Here is a 23,166-nt window from a genome sequence, read left to right as displayed (position 1 = left end):
ATGAAAATCCTGCAACAGGGTTAACAAGATAAATGATAGGAGAACCTTTCATATCCCTCACTACAAACCTGCTAGTTTTTGTCATTCCTGCCCATACTTACAATATTTAACTTCAACGGATCTCATTGATAGGAAGATGGAATACAGGTCAATAAATAAATAAATTTGTCATTCAGTATTATACATTGAGACAAGTGAAGGGAAATAAGCTCTATTGTATTCATATTTTTTCTACTACTTCTCTTCATATAAGAGGTTTCTGCAGTTATGGGAATACACAGAATTACATCACAGAAATAATTTATTCAGTGGAAAAGACAGCTTATTTCTTTGGATTATATTCCTTGAGAATCAGAGCCCACCTATTGAAGTAGGCTCTACTGACTTTTTAGTTCTTGGAGAGGAATATCAAGTTCATACTAAGCCTCAAGAAACAAATGAACTAGGTTGTTTAACCATTTGATAACCAAAAAAATCTCATACTATTGTTATTTATACATTGTTAAGACCTTTTCATTGTTCCTTCTATTTCTGATATTCAACCCATGAATGCTAGTTATATTGCAAAATGGTGTCATTCACACACATGATGGAACGTCCATGCCTTAGGCAATGTGTGTGCTATTATATGCACAGACACTCACACCTGTGACAGGTTATCAAACTTTGTAGAAAGAGGAAATTAGAAGCAATACACTAGATGACTAATCAGCAGCATTCCTCACTGCAGCAAAAAACAAAATAAAACATATCTTGTTGCCCTCTTCTTCCTAAGTTAGTTAAAAAAAAAGAACAATAAATACTCTATTGTTCCCTAGAAATTTGGGCTATATTCCCAACACATCTGCTTGGTACAAAATATGGTGAATATATGATCTGATTATCTATTTGGAGAGAATAAACATGTTCTAACTTCAAAGGTGGAAATGCAGCATCAGACTTTAGAACTTAGAATTAGAATTATAATTCCACTGTTTCCCAAACAACTGTTTGTTCCACCAATTGATTCTCCCTTCTTCCACCAAGTGTGTTAGTTTCCAAATAAAGCTTAAGACACTGAGACTGTAAGTTGACATTTATTCAAGTACCATTACAGTTAGTCTGTTAAATCTTTGGTCACTGCACAGGCTAGTGTCATGCCAACTCAAACCTTTTAATAAGCGACCCATCCTCTTTCATGACCTCTTTCTCTACTAATGGGGGGACTTCAATTTTCACTTTGTTACCAATGTAATTCAGGGCCTAAAGTAAAACAGGAAGCATAACTGTAGCATAGAAGACCCAAATACAACTTAATTATATTAACTTGCTAAAATATCAGAACACCCAATGAGACAAATTAAACAAATTAAGGGGAAAAAAAGTATTAATTGCATAATTTGCAAATTCTGTACTTACTAAGAATTTGGAAATGTGTCACAAAACAATAGAACCTACTTTGACTGAGAATTCTCATGCTGATCTCCTCGTGGAGACAAATGATCTCTTATGAAAAAAGAGGTCTTTTCTCCTTGAAGGAACTCAGGGAGAATAGAAAGAGCTCCAGTCTTACTAACAGATGGGATTTGGTTCATTAGGAAGGCGGCTCTTAAACAATAAAAGTGATTTGATCCAGGATTATCCTTGGAATCACATATACATTTCAAATAGGATCATAGTTCTTATACATTGAGTAGCTTACTCTTTGGATTTATAAATAACCCCACTTGCAAACTGAATTATATTGTTAAGAGTACATTTATACTGGAGATTTCTTTCCTAAAGTCCTCAACTATGTGCGTTCCACTGTGTTCTTGCATATTATGTTTAAATGTATTCAATCTAAGAATGGAACTTCTTGTTCAAGCTGAAAATATGGTAAAAAGATGTGCTGACATCACTCCCATCTGATCAGAAATTATCTATATTCTATTTATTCAACCAACACTGAGTCATATTTTCTTTCAAATAGGATATTGTGAGTTTACAATCCTGCTCCAAATGCATCTGGATTAAAGTTCATATTTACTAATTGATGATAAGCTTCTGCTGTACAATTAGTTCCAAACTGAGGGAACTTCTTATGTCTGGAAAAATATGGCAGTTGTGAAAGGTTCCAACTAAATTCATTGTATAGTAATGGATTTCTCTACACAAATTGGCTCCAGTTGGCTTTGCCAAGAATGGGGTGACATGAACTGTCTTTCTGAAGCACTTTCGTCACTTGTTTCCAATTGCTTCTTCTAGCAGATTCAGTAGGGGAAAAGGTCTTGTTAATGTGCTCTTCCTGTATCACTTCCTTTTAATGAGATACTGGAAGGGAACTAGTGAACTAACAGGAAACAGCAAAAAGGCTCCTGTGCATGCATAAGTATGTGCAACCTCAATATAGAAGTTCTTCCAAGGTGCTGCATATCTTGGAGGAGACCATTAGAGTGACAGTGTGGGTGAAGGATATGATAGTTTCGCTTTGTTGTCTAGAAGTGGGATGGCAGCTCTCCTTTTCAAAGCAGCTTCAAATGAATGCTTTGTTTAAAGCAGGGGTGTCCAACCCTGGCAACTTTAAGACTTGTGGACTTCAACTCCCAGAGTTCCTCAGCCAGCAAAGCCGGCTGAGGAACTCTGGGAGTTGAAGTCCACAAGTCTTAAAGTTGCCAGGGTTGGACACCCCTGGTTTAAAGCATTATCAAAGCACAGCAAAGCACCCTTTTACAGCTTGGGACCTAAAATTAAGATTCAGAGCAATCTCTCCCTGGGTTCCATTAGATGATATTCTAAGATCTTTTTCAGAAGGAAAAATCATTCTAAACATACTGGGGAAAAAAACAAGAATACATTTCTATAATGATACTTCATTTATGGTTAGCTATTTCTAATTTTTCTACATGTGTTTCTGCCCTTAGTACTATTGCAGTTCTAACAGTGTTGCCAAAACCATATAATTATCTCACCTCTTCGAAGTCATCTTTGGCTGATGGAAGATTCACTGCTAAACTAGGATCTCCATGATGTTTTTCCATTCTCTCCCCATGCACTAAGGTAGTTTTTATAACTTTACTGACTTTGCGGCCTTCTACTGGTTCAGTCTGGAATTCTGAGGCACTTGGTAATAAGCTTGGCTCAGAAAAGGTCACCTGTGAAACAGATTTCATGAATAATTGCTTATGTCAATAATTGCTGACTCCAGAACCATGGCTATTGGCTAATTAGATAATGCCCCAAACATTATTTTCCTACGTTCCTGTGAAAAGTTTGCGTTAACGTTACCGATTCATTCATTTCTTGGAAAATGATATAGTTGAGTGCTAGACTTATTAAAGAATTGCTCTACAATTCTTCATTGAATAAGCCATCTTCCAAGGGGGTTTAAACAAGACATGTGAAGTGAACCTTATGAAACCAAGTTTATATTAAATGTAATGAACATAATAATTTACAGTATAATGGGTAATTCTAGTGCCCATTTCAAAAATTCGTTTCAAATAAATAAACCATGGCAGGAAAAAAAAATCTAACCTCTGATTGTTCACTTTCACTTTTCAACATCACCCGCTTTATGACTTTGGAGTAACTGTCTCCCTCTTCCACTGTAACAGGATCTTGGGGTTCTCCCTGCATCACAACTTCTTCTTTTTCTGTTCCATCTGGTAAAACGAATTGCCTGATGATTTTTCTAGTGACCTAGCAGGATGGCATGTTCATCATGTTAGCATGTCGTTGAATTTTAAATCATGGCAATCATATTTGTCCTTTAAAATACCTAGCATTGTCTCTCTCATGTGCACATGAGAGAGACAATCAAAATGAACAAATTTTGCAAAATATAATTTCAACTATTCTGTTCTCTCCTAAAATGAATAAAGATGTTCTATTTTTGTGCAACAGTTGCATGGGATAAAATGTTTTCCTTTATCTCATGTGGTATGAAATGCATAGCGCCTAAATCCTCACTTTCCATAAAAGATTCCCTTGTTACATATACAGGTAGTGTTCAACACACAACGACAACTGAGCCCAAAATTCCTGTTGCTAAGTGAGACATTTGTTAAGTGAGTTTTGCCCCATTTTATGACCTTTCTTGCCCTAGATGTTAAGTGAATCACTACAATTGTTAAGCTAGTCACACAGTTGTTAAGTGAACCTGACTTCCCTATTGATTTTGCTTGTTAGGTCGCAAAAGCTAATCATAAGTACATGCCAGTTGCCAAGCTTTTGAATTTTGATCGTGTGACCAATTGTCATAAATTACTTTTTTAAGTTATGTAATTTCAAAAGGTCACCAAATGAACTGTTGTAAGTTGAGGACAACCTGTAGTAAAATATCCTAAAGCCCCTCTATTTAACTCTGGAAACCTTGAAATGGCTCAAGATATAATTAATGTACTAAAATGCTCTTTCTTTGTATTCTCCTAATAAACCATCAGCTGAATACCTTCTTCACCACAATATGGCCATGTTCATCCACATACTGTTCCTCCGTTACAGCTTCCGGGGGTATTTCAGGCACATCATCAGCCTATTGAACAAAGAACAGAGTTCAGAAACAAAATAACTGGCTATTTTAAGTAAACTGCATAGCAGAAGTTAGTTGGCTCAAACAACAACATAAGTTAGGCAAGAAGCACTGAAGCAAATTGCTCCAATGCTATTAAACATTTTGCAAATAAATCCTTTTTAAAAAGCATGCAAACTTGGAACAAGAAAGAATTTGGCTCGTAGGTGGTGCTGAAGCAGCAAGTCAAACTGTCCTCTCAGAGAGTTAAGTCTCTTTCAAAATGCAAATTAAACACCTGCCATTTTGATTTACATTCCTTGAGTTTCCAAATGAAATTGCGGGAAAAATATTTATGTGAATCAACTGACATGCATTACCCAGGAACATGCCAAATTCATCAGTGCATTGCCAGCCAAGGGGGTGTTTCAGGAACAGGATTTTGGGGAAAAGGGTGGGTTTAAGAGGTATAACCAGGGCATAGTTGCCACTGGTACGTGCAATAGTTCAACACTCCTGTACCTGAATAATTACCCGGCGGCGAACGACCCTGGTAGTTACCATCTCTTCCTCATCTGAGCTGACCTCCAGCTCACCTAATTCCTCTGCTAGCTCCTAGTGGAAGCATGGAAGCATTGCTCTCATCATACGGGTACTGTACATATGAATGAATAATTGGGCCTCTTTCTAATAACACAATGAACACCATACAAACGCTTGCTGGAATGAGATACACTGCAAAGTATGCTATATTACTTTTCTTTCTATTTTGGGGCTGAATGTTTGAAATCTTCTTTGAACATTTGATGTTGCAAAACTGAGGAAACTTGCCTTCAACTTTCTTTCAATACCATGTACTACAAGAAGCGCACCAGTGGAATAATGCAAATATAGTTACAACTTCATCTTCCATAAACCCAATTAGACTAAACAGATAAGAATTTCCAACAAATTGATAATTATGAACTAGATCAGTGTTTCTCAACCTTTTCTTCACCACGGAACCCATTTAAATATCTTTTGTGGCCATGAAACATGGCCATGGACCACCACGACTTAACTCATGATTTAAATCGTAATATTTCTTCAAGCCTTCGTGGACCCCCTGTGACACCATCACAGCCTCCCAGGGTTCTGCGGACCACTGGTTGAGAACCACTGGACTAGATTATATTGCAAGTTTGAGTTAACTAATAATTACTATAATTGCTTCTGTGTTTTAGCCAGTAAAATATATGTATAATTCCTTTACACTTAGAAAACACAGTTAATTTTGTTTTAAATAGTTCTAGGATAGTTTTGAAATCCTTTTCACTTTTGCAACGGCAATGTCTTCAGCTAAAGATCCTGGAAATAGAATTTTCCCACTACATATTTACTGTTGTGATTCTTCTGCAATGGGAGTTGGGACACGTTTCTTAAAGGCTCATAATGATGATTGAGTTGCCATGGTAGCAACTTTCGAAGTGCCAGGGAGCTGTGAAGAACTATAGGTGGGATGCATTTAGGTTACTGCTCTATTGGTCAGGCCAAACATCATAACTTGTGAGTTTTAAAGGGAAAAAAATAAATTATTTTCTATGGTTGAACAAAGCCCTTGAAAGAAGCGGTTTGCTGAAAGACTTCTTTTTATACTAAACTAGCCATTCTTTTTTTCTGGAGAACCGGTAGCGGAAATTTTGAGTAGTTCAGAGAACCAGCAAATACCACCTCTGACTGGAGATTTTACAATATCCTTCCCCTGCCACGCCCACCAAGCCACGCCCACAGAACCGGTAGTAAATATTTTTGAATCCCACCACTGATCCAAAGGTGTTCCTGGATGTACCCATGTACAGGTAGCCCTCAACTTACCCCCACAATTGAGCCCAAATTTTCTGTTGCTAAAGGAGACATTTGTTAAGTGAGTTTTGTCCCCATTTTATGACCTTACTTTCCACAACGGTTAAATGAAATCACTGCAGTTGTAACACAGTTGTTAAGTGAATCTTGCTTCTCCACTGACTTTGCTTGTCAGAAGGTTGCAAAAGGTGATCACATGGCTCTGGAATACTGCAACCGCCATAAATATGAGACAGTTGCCAAGCAGCTGAAATTGATCACATGACCATGGGAATGCTGCAACAGTCGTAAGCGTGAAAAACAGTGATAAGTTACTTTTTTCAGTGCCATTGTAACTTCAAATGGTCACTAAACAAATTGTGATAAGTCAAGAACTACCTCTATTTTTGCCTGTTTGTTTCATTGTTTTCCAGTGAGTGAAATTGTTGTGCATGGTCAAGGATAGCTTGGGAAGCATCCATACAACCCAGCTTTTCCATTTAAAGACAGATGTTCCATGCATGCTCTTAAATATTCCCAAACAGCTCTTTGGAAAAATGTGTAGGTGTATTATTTTCTGATTTAACTGATTTTTGTAATGAAATTTTTTTACAAGTCTCAATTGCCATGGGACAAAAGTACATTTTCATTCACAATCTAATTACTAATACATTCTTTGAAGGAACTGAAGTGTGAAAAGTGTGTAATTTTAATGAATTCTTAATTTTCTGCAAATATATGTTTGGAAAAGCTTATTAATTATTTCTTGCCTTTTTTTCTTTCCAGACAGAAATCAAACAGTAAAAAAATATTGTATTTTAATCTTGCTAATTTTTTTTCTTTCAAAGAATTTATTTATTTTATTTTATTTATTTATTTATTTCTTCTTACATCCATTTCATATTTTTCAGTTCAGGCTTATTCTGTTCTTATTCAGATGATAGCATCTTTTTAGTTATATTTCTCTTTATTCGCTTCTACATTTTTCAGTGCATTGTCTTTCAATTGTATTTTTGCTAGAACTGTATTTTAATCTACAGTTCGAACTTCTCTTATTTCTTATTATCTGGGTGTACTGTTCCAAGTATTAAATACAATTACATTAAAGACTTTCTTCTTCATTAATTCTTCAAAGGGCACTACTTCATGAATCATGTTAGTGTTACAACTTACTTTTTCTAACAATTCTTCTTCATGTCTTTCTAATACTTCAGGCTGTTCATCAGTGGATTCAACAATCACCAGACTGGTTTTCCTTGGATGCGTATCTTCTTGCTGAAAGTAATGGTCTTCAGGTTCTTCCACAATGGGAGAATCAGTTCGGTCACTAGATGTTGGAGTATGCAATGGTGGCTTTTCAAGATCTTCACATCCTGCGGTGGAATCCTCAGGCTTGTCACTGGCAATGCTGGCTGTTTTCACACTTTGGGGCACTTGTGTCAAATCTGCTCCAGAAGTTGCGATACTGTTAATAAAGATTGGAGGAAACAAATGATTAATTCTTCTAGTCTGTCTCTGAGGAATAAGATTTATTCTAAAGCCACTTGGCTCTGTTTTGAAAAGTGGCACGTAATGTTTTGAAACGAATAACCCAGGGTAAAATTGAGTGAGAATACAAGTGAAAATTCAATACCGAGTGTCATGACTACAGATCTAATATTATTCAAGTTATCATATTCCTTTCGAAAAGATTAGAACTGCAAGTAAACTGTTTCATCAGACAAAAACAAGCATCTAGCAATATTTTGTATAGACATTTCTGTTAAACCAAAACAGTCTAGCTTTCCAGTACTCCATTATGATATATTTTGATTTTGAGTAGTGGAACTTTCCTCCCCCTTTAAAAAAATATTTGGCTTTCCTGAATTCTTGTAAGCAATTTCACTGCTCCCATTCATTCCATTTGTTCCATTGCCAGCACAGGGTAGAATTAATGGTTTTCTTTCCAGTCTGTCATGTGTGTCATAACAATTGTCTCTTTGTGACTATTTAATTGAGACTAGTATTACATAAGTGCCCTTATTCTAAGTAAGTGGTTCACAACCTGTAGTCCACGGAACCCTGAGGGACCTCAATGTCCTCACAGGGGGTCCATGAAGGCACGAAGAAATCTTATGATTTAAATCTTGAGTTAAGTTTTGGAGGTCTATGGCCATGGCCTGTGGCCACAAAAGGTATTTAAAGGGGGTCTGTGTAAAGAAAAGGTTGAGAACCTATTTATTTCCAGGAATAGGAATAGGCAAGCTCAAGGATTACCCACTTCGGGAATCTTTGGCCTCTTACTGATTGACACTCCTCTCATGGAAGCAATGTCTGCTCCTCAATGAAAATTTCACCCAGTAATTCAGTATCCAGAGAACCTTGGCTGATCTCACCATGAATTGAGCTTCATTCAAAATAAAAAGAAAAAAGAAAAGAACCATTATCTAACCCAGTCAAAATTTTGCCATACTAAAAACACACTCAGAAATATGACAAATATTTAGAAACAATAATAAAATTGTATTGTAACTAATTCGATGACTATTTTTATTTAAGTTAAGAAGTCCAAGAATATTTTAAAATGGTATATCAGTCATATATTTGCTTTATTCTAAAGTTTTAGAAATTATTTAGCTCATTGATTTTTTTCTTGGCAAAATTGAAGGATTCCTAATCTTGCAAAATTTGCATTTGTTCCTTGCTTGTGAAACATGATCTCTATGCGATAAATATTTCCTGTTGTTATATATGACGCCCTACTGTAGAATTCTTACACATACTCCTGTGAAGTAGGTGAATCTTCTGTCAGCTCATGAGGCTTCCCTGAGAATTCAGCTTTCACATGATCTTTCTGTATTTGGTGTAGTAGTTCTACCACAGATACTTCTGCCTCAGCTTTTGATGTGCCTTCATGCAAGGGTGAGCAACTGAGAGAAAGGTCTTCTTCTGAAACAAGGGGGGGATGATCTGATTGCTCACTGTCTTTAGAAAATGAATATTCTTCCTCTTTTTTATCTTTTGTGCTGCATAGATCTTCATGAAGTGCAGAGAAACCTGAAGGCAAAATAAAACAACAATCCTTTAATCTGTATAAATGAAGTAATTGCTATCTAGATGCAGATTTGTAATAATGTGATGTGGAGCAAATATTTCGTGCTAAAAGACTATATAACCAGCAACTCCACAGCTTCAAAACATAAATTAAAAGTTTGTTATATTTAACCATAGATAAATAACCATGCCATGCATTCAAAAGTAAGAACTTACTAGTGATTTCAAGGAATCCTATCTATAAAACTCCATATTTGTAGCTCAGGGTTGAAATGAGGGGTCCTCAGTGCTCACTAAGCTCGATTGTTTTCTTGCAGACATTTCATTACCCAAACTACTGTAGGTAACATCATCAGTGCTAGTAAAGAGTGGGGTTTGCTCTCAATTTATATTGTAACAGCTTGCCCTATCAGTGTTGGTGGGAGTGGTCTTGGAGTTCTTTGGTTGGGTTGTTTACTGTTAGCTTGTTTGATAGTTGCTTGATTGGGGTATTGGTAACTTCTTTATAATGCCTTGGTAAGGCCACACTTGGAATATTGCATCCAATTTTGGTCACCACGATGTAAAAAAGATGGTGAGACTCTTGAAAGAATGCAGAGAGGAGCAACAATGATGATTAGGGGACTCAAGGATAAAACATATAAAGAATGGTTTTTGGAACTCGATATGTCTAGTCTTATGAAAAGAAGGACTAGGGGTGACATGATAGCAGTGTTCCAATATCTCAGGGGCTGCCACAAAGAATAGGCAGTCAAACTATTCTCCAAAGTACCTGAAGGCAGGAGAAGACGCAATGGGTGGAAACTAATCAAGGAGAGAAGCAACTTAGAACTAAGGAGAAATTTCCTGACATTTAAAACAATTAATAAGTGGAACAACTTGCTTCCAGAAGTTGTAAATGCTCCAACACTGGAAGATTTTCAGAAGAGATTAGATTTCCTGCCTAAGCAAGGGGTTGGACTAGAAGACCTCCAAAATCCTTTCCAACTTTGTTATTCTAAATTCTGGTTTGATGTTAATCTTGGAGGTAAATTGTGCTCATCTGGGTCTTAATTGCTGGTATTGGGGGATGTTTTGGTCTTTTTGTTCCCTTTTTGACTTTTTTATTGTCTCTTTTACAAAGTATGTAGACATTGTTTATAACTATATGTCTATTAATGGCTAATTTATCAGAATACCAGGCTTCTAGAAAGGGTTTTTGGACTTGGGTTTGTTCTAGGACAGAGGTGTCAAACTCGCATCATCATGGTGGCATCATGTGATGTATAGAACTTTCTCCCCTTTGCTAAACCGAGTGGGGGCAGGGCCAGAATGTGATGCATCTGGCCCGCGACCCGTGAGTTTGACACCCCTGGTCTAGGATGATCAGAGTTTTCCAACTGAAGCTATAATTAGCTTTGTCCATATGTTGTGAAAGTAAGAGTTTTCATCATGTCTTCTGACTGCTATTTTGTGTCCATGGATGCATTCTGGCAGTCTTCTTCCTGTTTGTGCTACGTAGTGGCTGTTGCAGTCATAACACCATATATTGTAGATGATTCCTGTTTTCTTTTTTTTGCCCTGGGGATACTGAGTTTTTGGTTTACTTAGTTTTGGAAGACTTTAGTTGGCTTGTGCGCTACACTGATTTCATATGGTTGTAGTAGTCAGTGGTTTCTGAGATATTCTTGATGTATGACAGTGTTATGCTTTTTACGGCTTGTGTTATTTGTGCTATATTGGTTTGAGTGGTCAGGCACTTTTTGATAAAGTTGCATGGATTCTCGTTTTATTAGAAGATGTTGTACAGCTGCTTTTATCTCCTTTTTCTGCTGTTCAGGTTGCTGCAATGAATTTGTCCTTGTCTAAATAAAGTTCCTATGCAGCTTCTCTTGTGGGAGGTTGGACTATTGCTTTGGTAGTGGAACACTTATTAGTGGTACGGGCGGTTTTTCTAGTCTGTGTTTCTCGTTTCCCATTGTGGTTTCTGCTGATCAGGATGTCCAGGAAGGGTAGTGACTTGTTGTTGTCTTCTTCTCTGGTAATCTGGATTTCTTTGAAGATATTGATGGTTTTATGGGTGGTATGGTGAAGTGTCATCTAGAGAATTTCAATATGCACATCTACTATTGACCTCTCAATATTTGGTGATGATTCTCTTCTAATCATTACTATTACAATGTTGAAAAGCACTATATTTATTTATATATGAACTGATGGGAATGCTCTCTTTAGTATAGAATCACTGGTAGTTATCTCAGTGATAGCTGATGGGTATTATTTGATAACAATCAGTTACTGAATAGTAATCATGCATTCTCACCTTCACTATGATCCAGTACTATTGTCTGTTCAATTTCTGCATAGGTGCGACCATGATCTCTGGACTTTTCCATACTACTTTCCATTAGGTGAACAATATCCATTCGATTTATTTTTTTAAGACACTCTGTAAGACCTGAATCTGTATTATGGAAGAGACAGCATTTATTTTTAACAATTTGTATGCATGAAGAATGCCATCTACTCAGTTTTTGGATAACTGCTGTGAAGTCAGCCAATAGGAAGGGATAGTGTAAACCGGTGTCTCTAATCACTTGAAAAGCAGTGGTTATTTATTTTTCTTTCTTTTTGATCCTTCTAGTTGTCCTGATAATCACAGTTATATATGATTGATTGTATTCTTGGGGAGGGATATGAATTGCCTCCTGAAATAGCTTGAAAGACAATCTTCCAAGTAACAATTACCCACTAAATACTGTATATTCAGATATATGAAAAGGGTGACCATGTGATAGCTTTGTACAAGTTATCCATACTTCTGAAGCAAGCAGCCCCAAATGTTGCACTATTAATGGAATGTCTCTTCATTCCAATAGGAAGTACTTAACTAGGAGATTCTAACAATATAGGTAGCCCTTGATTAGTGACTGCCTCGTTTAGCGACTATTTGCAGTTATGGTGGTGATAAAAAAAGTTTACTTTATGCCCAGTCTTCACATTTACAATCTTTACAGGCCTGTAAAAGAAAACTGAAATGACATAATAAGTGTAGTCACAATTTCACTTAGCAACCTTTCCAGTTAATAATATGATAGAATTTCCAGCCCCAATTGTGGTAACTAAATAAAGATTACTTGTACATAATATGGTACTAAAAAGATACTAATTATCTTGGTTGCTTAAATGAAATTATTTCTTGGGGATGAAGTAGCTAATAAGAGTAGGGTTACTGTTTATATTTTATTTATAAGCTGCCCCACATCACGGATGTGAGATTGGCAACTATAGTATATAAATTAGTTAAATACACTATAAATAAAAAATAAAAAAGATGATTTTATGCAAGAGTTCTTATATATTACGTACCTCTCAGAAAAAAAAATGGAGGAGTACTACTAATGTTTGGCAATCATATTAGGAAGGAAAGACATGTCTATTCACAGAGCTGTCTTATTCTTTTAAGTATATACAAATACAGGATATCATGGAGAATACACAGAATTTACCTGGAAATTATGCAGGTACAGTTGCTCTGAAAATGACAATTGCATCGGAAAGTAAAGTTATCCTACTCTACTTGAATCATTTTATAGTTTAAAACCATACTACCTTCAAGTTATTATTTGTCTTTCAAGAAAAGCATATAAACAGAATATGGGCATGTTAATTTATACCATTGGGATATGAACAATTCTATATCATTGAGAACATAGAAAAAAGAAATATTAGAAGTCATTTTCATCAGTGTTGTAATCTCAGTAGACAGTGTAGCTACATTTAGAGGCAGATTAGATCATAGATAATTATCATCTATAGCAGTCCATACTTAGTATGAGTGTCCTTGTGTATATGTAGGAGCTTTATATTGGTTTACTTTTGCATGACACTTGCATTCTCTTAGGTACACTTGGCTGTCAGAATAGAAGAGGAGTGAAGGATGGTAACTGCTAAAATAAATATACCAGTAGCATGCTTTCCATCTCTTTCCAGCCAATATTTCAGTAATGCATGACTCTGATCCTGAAGGGAATTAGGATTCTCAATCCGAATTTGATGAATTTGTTCTTCAGTGAAATCCAATTCTCTTGCTAGCTCTGTAAGCACAAAGTATTCAGATAATTTTGACCAGTTGCAATTCTTTATAAATATCACTTATTGCTACGATTAGATTACAATTCTATACTCACCTCAGAATAAACCCAGTAAACACATAGACACACACACATCTATATATCGATTTCTCTCTCTCCCTCCCTTCCTCCCTCCCTCCCTCTGTCCAGATACATACATAGGTAGTTCTGATAATACTTAACAGCATTGCCAAAATTATAGATAATGTTTTTCTTTACTATATATATGGAACATTTTTAAGGTTATACTTGAACTATGACTTATACAGTTGCAAGCCAGTTATAATTACTATACTGCATTTGCTCACTATTACCATAATGTTTATTTAATTGAACAATTCTCTGTAGCTTCAGATCAGGAGTGGCACTCTGTCTACCCCTTTTTCATTCTTCTGGGCTCCCATTCTACAACCATCAAATTTTGAGGGAAAATTGCTAGATTATATGAGTATGCAATTCAAATAGGTGCATTAAGACTCCAATAAGTTTAATGCATCTACCTTTAATGTACTTTTAAAATGTACCTTATGAGACTAACGTTCTACTGTTTTTATGGAAAACTTACACATGGGTTCAAACTATATTTAAGTATTTTTTAGAAATACAGCCCAGTTTCTATTAACCTTAATTCAAAACAACAATAATACATCTGCATTACTCCTTAAGTACATAGATCAGCTGGTCTTCTACTATGTGCAAAACAGATCATTCATATTTAGTGCATCTCAAGAAGAACTGAAGGATTTATAATTAGAATTGTTATTTTCTTTGTCCGCCTTTCCTTTTTATTCTAACAATAAAACATAATTATATTTATGCTGCATTTTGGTGGCCCAATTTTGCACTGCATTACAATAGCCCAATTTTGTGAAGTGGCATTTTTGTGAGAGAACAGAAAATGCTGTTTTCCCCTCATATTTGTTTCTCAATTTTTTAAAACTATCCACATTCCTCAGAGAGGGACTATGGGGAACATGTTAGCTTGATCTCCTTGGCAATGGCTTTTTGGAAATTACTAAACACTGAACTTTTCCAAAACGTTTTTAGGAAATGATAAATTTTGCTGTTTAGATTTCCATTTGTTTATTTAAAAAAAAACTATCTGATGTTCTCAGGTGGTTTTAAATGGACATGGTGCTTTTTCTTTACTGTGGGCATTTTATAGTATTTTGGTATTTTGTGAACCACAGTGAGTCAGCAAAGATTGTTAGTAATAATAATAGTGTATATTTATTTTAGGACATATTTATTTTAGAACCCAGTGTTATAACTTCATGTGTTCATATTTATATAGCAAGGAAGTATACATAGATATACCAATTAAATTTACACCATGCTAATAGTACTAAAACTTCATCACATTTTACTGAATAGTGATTCAGAGAAGAGTTAAAATCAAGGGAGAGATTGGATTGCTATTAGCATTTTTGAATTACAACTGTTCAGTAGTGTTGTTTCTGACAATTAACAACTGTGATCTCTCCAAGATTATACTTTACCTGTCCAGCTGAATCCAAGATGATCAGCAATATGTGCTAATCTTTCTTCTAGTCTTTCCTGATCATCTTGTTGTTCTAAAATAAGATTAATAGGACAGTTATTTATTTGTATAAAAATAATTTTTTAAAAATGAAAGGAGTCTTCATAAAATAGGCCAGTGTTTTTAGAACAGTAGCTGCTTTTAAGTGAATTAAAGGCCTTGATAAATGACTAAATTTAAAATACTCTACTCTTCAGCAATCATTAAGAATTTCTTTCAAAAATATGCATCAATATGTTATTGGAAACACTGTCCTAAATTTTATGTAAGTTCCCATCTATTTTAAATAAAATAAAACAAAGGGAAACTAAATATTTTGCTGGGACAGAGATGTTATTTTTCCATGCTACTTCGGTTAACAAATTAAATGCATATTTGTGGCCTCTAGAATCACTCTGTGTCTTCTTCTCAAACACTGAACTACATTTTAAGCCACACAACTTCTAACAGTTACAGCAAATTATGAATTATTATGTCAGGATGATATATTAAATCATATATTTAACCCAACATTTCATGTTTTCCCCCCTCAATTTTTTCCTTCTTCACAAAAGTAGGCATGGAAAAGCAAGTACAAACTTGTTCGGAGAAAATATGCATAAAAGCAGCAGGAAAAATAGATATATCCAAAAGCCAAGGCAATATCAGCAAAGTTTGAGTTTTTGTTTTCCCATAGACATATTTTAGATCTTCAAAAAGTCTATTAGGAAATATATTCATAATTCCACTATCATTTTTCCTTAGTACTCTATAGTACTACTGTAGGAGTGGATTCTTAAGGGGGGAAAAGTACATGAACATTCCTCTCTAAATTTTATAGGACTGAATCAGTACATTCAGTATTTGAAAACAGCCTTCAATTAATTATGGAAGCAAAGTTCAGTATGTTTCTAGATTCTGATAACTTTGACACATATAAATGGATCTACATATCCAGAAATAGTAATCTTACCTGTCTTTTTCTGTGTCAAAAATATTTCATTAAAAAGATTCAAGCAGAGTGATGAAAACTCAAAAACTAAAACTTGCATTGGTCAGTTGTACTACAAATGAAATAATGTTATAAGTTTATTAGTGTTACTACAACATTAAGGAAGTGTGTGTTTTTCACGTGAGAAAGCTTATTTTGTTATATTTATGCTTTCCGTGAACATTTGCATTGTGCAATCTTGAGATTGTTTCAGAGACAGTAAAATACATAAAAAACACAAAAACAAACGGAGCTCACACAAAGCACATTAATAAACATAGGAAGCTTTTTAAACAACACACGAACCACGCACCAAGAGCAGAGCAAGGAATAAAATAGAAGAAACAGGCAAAACCTTGCGATTTATGACATGCGTACTAGCAAAGGGAACCCAGTGGCTGGCAAATACCTTCAACATGGTCAGGGACATTTTCATCAGGAATACGTTCAATCAGAGTCTCAATGGACTCATCCCAAATGGGCCTGGTGTCAAAGATGTCCTCGGCAAGTGACTGCTGAGTCTCAATGGATGGCACATTTTCAATAACCGAAACTTCTAGGGCACTACTACTTTCATCATCTGAAACTAACTCTTGTTCTCTCTCTGACTGTGTAAGTCTATCCACTAACTTGGAAGCTTCATCGCTAATCTCCTCAAAGAATTCTATGGAATTTTTGTAAAGCTCAAAAAAATGTTCCTTACTTTCTTTTGAGGGACTAACAGCATTTCGGGAAGCTGAGGCACTTCTGCTCTTAACAGGTAATCGTGAAGAAAATATCTTTGGTCGGGCAGTCATCAACTCATCTGATTCTAGTTCAAGCTTCATCTCACCCACCCTCTCTCTGGTCTCTGCTTCTGCCTCAGTGTAACTTCTAGCTTTGACTGAATGCTTAGCGTTTGAGTCCATGGAGGCACTGGCATCAGATTCAGATTTGCTCCTAACGTCTTGTTTCATAGGTAGCTTGCCGGTTACATCAGGGACTTTAGCTGATTCTGACTGCCAGGCAGGTGTTTCTGTTTCTAAATTAGATTCTTGCTCACCTCTTTGAAAAATTGCCTTAACTGGAATTTTAGTTTTTGGTTTGGAAGCATCATGCTGTGGTTCTTCCAGGTTGTCTAGGAAGCCAATTGAAGAAAGGCTCTCAGCTTCTGACTTATCTGATGATGGGAATGTAGCTGGAGTAGCCCTAATGGGGATTTTGGATTTGCTTTCACTAGAAGGCACACTCTCCATGACAGCTGTGGGGATTTCAATCACAGATTTCTGTTCCTCTGGGGAGGAATCTGGGGAATCATCTTCTTTGTCAGCACAAACAGACCTAGTGACTGTGGAAAAATTTAAGTGTACATCAATCACTGTCTGCTCAGGAGAGATAGGACAAGGCATCTGGGAGCTATCAAATGTCTCACTAGAGGGAAGGTCATGATCAGAAGCTGTTCTTTCTTTCTTTGGTGATTTTGAAGAGGCTGAAATACCCATTTTAATAGGAATTCGAGATTTAACATCTTCTTTTGTGCTACATAAAGCAGCAGTCTCATCCTCTGATACAAATATAAGGGGACTTTTCACAGCTGTTTCTGCTTTATTAAATTCAGAAGGTGCAACTGAAATAGAAGTTTGTTCCTCAGAGGGACATTCTAGGCTTTCGGCTTCTCTCATTTCTTCAGATAATGATACTTCTTCCTGAGATGGCTCTCCCATCTGGAAAAAGTCTAAGCTTTCATCAGAATAATTCCTTTTAGTCATATCAATGGCACCACTCCTTGTCATTTCAAACAATTTTCCTTCCTGGAAAAGAAAGGGATTTGGTTCACTGGAAGGAGTCCCGTCTTCTGTAGGTGTTCTGGCTGGTGTTGTATCAGGTGTGGTGCCTTGTGATCTCCTGTCTACCATTAAGCCAAATATTTTTTGTTCTTCCTCCTTCACTCTAGCCTCAAAAGCATCATCATCTTCACGAATTTGACTCCACTTGTCAGAATCCACATCTGTCCTAGTGATAATTACTTGGCTAATTATTTCTTCAGCTTCATACCTGATATCTTGTAGAGCAGCTTCATCAAGTGATGTAGAGACTGATGCCGAAGATGCTGAAGCTGGTCTTTTATGAAAAGTGTCCACTTGCTTGGATTCTATCTCCATACAAATACCTTCTGGGACCTGAACTTCAGAACCTTCTGACAGTGTTCTATAAAGAGAATTCATGCTTCTACCTTCAGTCATTTTAGTGCTTTCTTTATCACAATAATATTCATCAAATGACTGGTCTATTCTTGCTTTTAAATTAATTTCTGTACTAATTTCATCATTAGTAAAAAAATGTTGTGAAGGGACATTTTCATAAGGGCTTGTTATAGGCAAACCACTACTTTTGCCAAATTCTTCTATATCACTTTCATATTTACTTTTTGGGGTTGTTGGAGATGAAAATTCCGTGGTGTTCTCTATGCTAGGAAAAGCCCTGTCTGTGATCTCTAACCTATGATCTGTTCCAGCCATATCACTTCCCAAAGGGGAGTGGTCAGGTGAAACATTAGTAGCCAATACATTATTTTGTGAAACACAGCAATGAGAAGTCCCAGATGTACAGGAGCCCTCTGAAGTTCCTTCCATGCTAACTAAGTCATTTGGTATTACCCCTTCAGAAGCTACACTATCTTTTAAAGAATCATCCTGCTGGTATGATGCCACTGAAGTTTCATATAATTCAGTAATTTTTTGAGCATCATCATCAGCAGAATGGTAGAAAGATTCCTCAGGTGGCATCATAGGGCCATTAGGACTAACTGTGTCACTCTCATCTGTACTATAGCACTTTGATTCACTAGCCTGTGCTATGATACTGGCATCAGAAGCAAGTGAAGTATCACACGACATTTTGGTTTCCTCCGTTGGTTTATCAGATTCTGTGTTATCCTCCTCAGTACTGAATGCTTGCTGCTTAGACTCTATAGGCTGAAATCCTGTCTCTTCAGGACTGGAACTAGAATCCATATTGGAAAGATGAGGTGAAGAAGGTTGCAATCTCATTGTAGGTTCCATTAACAGCCCAGAATCAGCTTCTCTTTTCAGCTTTGTTAATTCTGGCTCACTTTCTGAGGATGAAGAGCTCTTTCTAGATACAACTCCAGAAGACATTATTGTAGATAATAAAGCATTATCTTCTAGAGTTGTTGAAGGCAGCCTTTCAGTTTCAGAAGCACCTTCTAAATCAGAAGCTGAAATATCATCTTGTTTGAAATCCTTTCTATAGTCCCTCTTTTGTTTTGCTTCCTGTTCCAGCTCATCAAACATCTTAATTTTGGCCGCCATTTTAAACATCTCCTCTTCTGGAGTGACTCTTTTCTTTGGTTCATCTTCTGAATCGTCTTCATTAACCTCAGGAATTACTGCGGACTTGGGTATATTTGCAAGAATCTGTGATTCAGTTATTTTTGGTGTGATTTCATAGCTAATTTCTTCAGAGCTAGGAGTCTCAGGTGAAAGAGGACTTTTTCCTGAGCTCTCCAAAAGAGATGTTTGTTCTAAACTGTCATCTTCGGCGCTTCCATCAGGATCACGTAAGAGTCTAGATCGTACAGCTGCTAGTTCTGGGAAGTTTTCAGCTTTAGCAGGGGCAGCCTGAATTGGACCAGGACCTGGAAGGAAGCCAGCCTTTGATTTCTGTTCTATAGGGCTACTTTCCAGAGAATCACGACAGGGGGATTCTTTGGTTGGACTAGGCTCAAGGGAATCGGGTGTTTTACGTGAAGAATTATCTTCCAACACTGGGCTTGCTTCCAATGAATCTTTATGACTTATAGCTATGGATTCATCTGCAGCTGGGCTAAGACCTTCTCCCTCATGGCTAGGAAATGAAAGCTCTAGTCCTCTGCTAATGGTATATGGCTCAAAGGATGTATCCTCATCTTTTTCAATAAAAGAATCAGTTGGTTCAGCTAATTTAGTTAAATGTCTTTGATCTGCCAGCACTGATGATTTATCATGGAGAGCATCTTTATCAATCAGAGTTGAGCTAGAATCTAGGCCTTTGGAGTGTTCTTCTGACATATGATGGGAATGGGATTCTGTGGTTTCTGTCATATCTTTTAGGTCTTTGTCACAAATAGTAATTTGCTTTTCTGTTGGAGAAAGCCCCCTTGGTGAATGCGTTTCTGAAGTCCTCTGCACTGCACTGGCTAATATAGTTTCTTCCATCTGGTCAGCAGTCTCTGTTTTCTTAGATGAAAATGGAAGGCTCTCGGGGCTTGTTTCTGGAGTTTCTGCCAAGCCCTCATGCTTATAACTTTCCTCAGAGCTGTTCTGGGGAGTTCCATCAAGCAAGCTACCAATTGGAGAGTCTGCTACGCCTTCATGTTTAAGACTTTCTGAGCTGCCATCCAAAGCACCACTTTGCAAGGAGAGTGTGGGCAAAAACCCATCTTTCACATGTTCTGATGGAAATGTAACATTGAATGGACTGGTCAGAACTTGATCTAAGTGAAGCTCACCTTCCTCTGTAATTGAAATATGCCGCAACTGTTGGTATTTATCATTATCTTCCAGCTCTTCTTTTATGACATCGGAAAAATCAGTTGATGTCTTTCTAGCTGGACTAATCTGAAGCTCAGTATCTCCTTGGTCATCAAATGTCAGGGCTACATCTTTGGATTTTTCTTCAACAATGACAGGAGGTTCTTTTTTTCTGTCACTCTGTGGTTTTGTCATTAAATCTTTCTTCAAGATTATATGAGGTATACTCTGCGTGATTTTTTTAGATTGCAAACCTACCTCTGCCTGAGGTTCCTGGTTCTTTTTGCTTTTAGGACTGTCTTTTTTATGTGTGTCTCTAGAGGTTAATGCTAGCTTCTCTTCACTTTCTGCCTGAGTAGCTCCTTTTTTAGTTGTCCCTTTGTCAGAATCCTGTTGTTTCTGCTTTACAGACTTATGCTCAAAAAGTCCAGCTTTATGCTTTGATGGGTCTTGACCTGACTGGAAAGCTTTCATTAGTTCACGAACAGACATAGTTTCCTCAATTCTTTCTGTTTTAGAAGATGGTGACACAGAAGGCTTCTTGGATGTAGGAGAAACAGGAGGTTTTTTAGCTGTGGGAGAAACCGATGGCTTTTTAACTGTGGGAGAAACTGGTGACTTCCTTGATGTGGGAGAAAGAGTTGGCTTTTTTGTGGTAGGAGAAACAGCTGGCTTCTTAGTAGAAGGAGATGACAGTTTAGAAGGAGAGGAAGAAGCAGCAGAAGTCTTTGGAGAAGGTGGAATCTTTGTGGCTGATGGAGAAGCTGAAGTCTTTGTGGAAGAGGGAGAACCTGGAGGTTTTGTTTTACAAATAATCTTTTTAGTCTGTGATGGCTTTGTAACAGGCTTCTCAGATGCCTCTTTTCCTTGAAGTCGAACTGGCAACTTTGAACGGCCTTTCTGTTCATCTTCTACTCGCTTCTGAAGAGCTTTCACTTTATCTTTAATTGACCCAATAGGGGTTTCTTCTATAACTGGAGACACAGCAGTATCTTTCACAGGCTCTGCAGTAGATAATAGTTGTTCTTCATCTAAAGATTCCTCTGAACTGAATTTGTTTAGCCCCGAAGGCTTATCCTTTCCTTGGGTTTCTTCAACCTTTAGATTTAATTTATCTTTTAATTTCTTTCTAACAGGTTTTTTAATTTCCAGGGTAGGTTTGCATTGATCTTGCTTCTTTTTGTCTTTTTTACCTGCTTCAGAACCTCTGCTTACAACAACAGCTTCAAATCTTTCTTCTACTATATCTTCTTGAAATGGCTGCGGTTGCATTTCATTCAAAGACACATAAACTTTTAGATCCTCGCTGAGATAATCAATCATTCCTGTCATGTCTTTTGTTTCTTTCTTTGATTTTCCTTTGCCTATTCTATTTTCTACACAAATAGGCTCACAAACTTCCAAAGGAGCATTTTGCTTGGCCTCTTCAATTTCTTCATCACTTAAAAGAACCCAATCTTCTTCCACCAACTTTTCCTCAGAAGCAGATCTCTGCAAAGCTGGCTTTTCTTTGGGGCAGCTCCCACTTCTTAGAATTTCATTCACTTTTTCCAAGTCTTCTTTAACTCTTTCCACAATTTCAAACGGTTCTCCAGGCTCTTCATCTGCAGCTTTTGTAAGATCTTTCACCTTAATAGAATCTGTTTTTTCAGAAGAATCTGTTGTCAAAATTGCAGTCATTTTTATCAAATCTTGTTTCATCTCAGAGACTTCAGACAGCAAATCTGGACTTGCTAGAACAGGAACATCATTGACAAGATGGCTTTTCAGGACAGATGTTTCTGTAGATTCTGTTTCGTCATCATCTTTGATGGAAATAGGGGAAAACATTGGAAATAAATGGAAATCAAAAATAGAGATTGTCAAATGTAATCAGGATTGAAATGACTGTTTTTGATTGCAGCAGTAGGAGGATCAACAAAATGGTCTGGGAATGGTGGGTCCACAAATCTGATGGTGGAAAAAAAAAGCAAAGCAAAGCTAATAGGGAAAACTGAAAAGGAAAGTAAGCAGGAAATAACTTGCTTAGTTTTGCAGTCCAACACATCCATACACACAAACACCAAAGCTTTTATAAACCAAGACACCATAAAAACAAATTCAGGAAAGGAAAAGAAAGTGTGGAATTTACACAAAAATAGATATCTCAAGATTGTTCAGATGTTACAGATCAATGCTAAAATAAAAACAGAACAAAAAAAGGATTGTAATTGGTTGAAAACTGATATCCTCAAAGAGAAAGCCAGTGGTAGCAAACTTCAGAACCATAAGTAGTTATTATATAAACATGATTCAATAATCAAAGTAAAAATATCTATGTTTACATTTAATTCTACAATACTTTACAATAAATGAAATACATTGATATCTGAGGTAGCTGCAAACCGGCATTTCATCTAAGGGGAATCTTACATCCAAATAATGACACAGATACAAGACTTATTTCAAGAGGCATGGTCCTATTTTGGAACATCCTCATATTGAAATAAATAAGTAAATAAGATGGGAAAGTAAGGGGAGGGGGGTTAATTAAAACACCACCACTATAGAACAGAGAATTCAAATGTTCAGGGAGAAAATGTAATGAATGGCAACCAGAAACATTCATACAGAGATATACAGACACAAACATACACACGATATATACATACACATATATATATATATATGTAAGCCAAGTTATTTCCATGCAAAGCAAAGCTGTTGCA

At 36.5% G+C, this 23,166-nt stretch overlaps 1 protein-coding gene across 7 annotated transcripts in view; it reads right to left on the bottom strand.

Annotated features, from left to right (window-relative positions):
- Positions 1-23,166, bottom strand: part of ANK2 (ankyrin 2) — a 279,598-nt gene that overhangs the window by 3,600 nt on the left and 252,832 nt on the right. For 5 of the 7 annotated variants that reach the window (XM_087962977.1, XM_087962978.1, XM_087962976.1 and 2 more), the window contains 11 exons: positions 16,357-22,263; positions 14,937-15,011; positions 13,270-13,401; positions 11,628-11,768; positions 9,055-9,328; positions 7,466-7,757; positions 4,994-5,086; positions 4,412-4,495; positions 3,496-3,660; positions 2,931-3,113; positions 1,151-1,242 (listed from right to left, as the gene is read on the bottom strand). In XM_087962977.1, coding sequence (XP_087819103.1) covers positions 1,151-1,242; positions 2,931-3,113; positions 3,496-3,660; positions 4,412-4,495; positions 4,994-5,086; positions 7,466-7,757; positions 9,055-9,328; positions 11,628-11,768; positions 13,270-13,401; positions 14,937-15,011; positions 16,357-22,263 — 7,438 coding nt within the window. Of the gene's footprint in view, positions 1-1,150; positions 1,243-2,930; positions 3,114-3,495; positions 3,661-4,411; positions 4,496-4,993; positions 5,087-7,465; positions 7,758-9,048; positions 9,329-11,627; positions 11,769-13,269; positions 13,402-14,936; positions 15,012-16,356; positions 22,264-23,166 lie in introns of all 7 variants that reach the window. The other 2 variants (XM_087962973.1, XM_087962979.1) reach the window with 2 other exon arrangements.

The sequence above is a fragment of the Notechis scutatus genome, chromosome 4, assembly GCF_049901735.1.
Source record: "Notechis scutatus isolate UNSWTSFEM ecotype Mainland chromosome 4, rNotScu1.2, whole genome shotgun sequence".
In the NCBI taxonomy this organism is placed as follows: domain Eukaryota; kingdom Metazoa; phylum Chordata; class Lepidosauria; order Squamata; family Elapidae; genus Notechis; species Notechis scutatus.
Note: the sequence above shows the minus strand (reverse complement) of the source record. Positions and strands in the feature narration are given on the sequence as shown.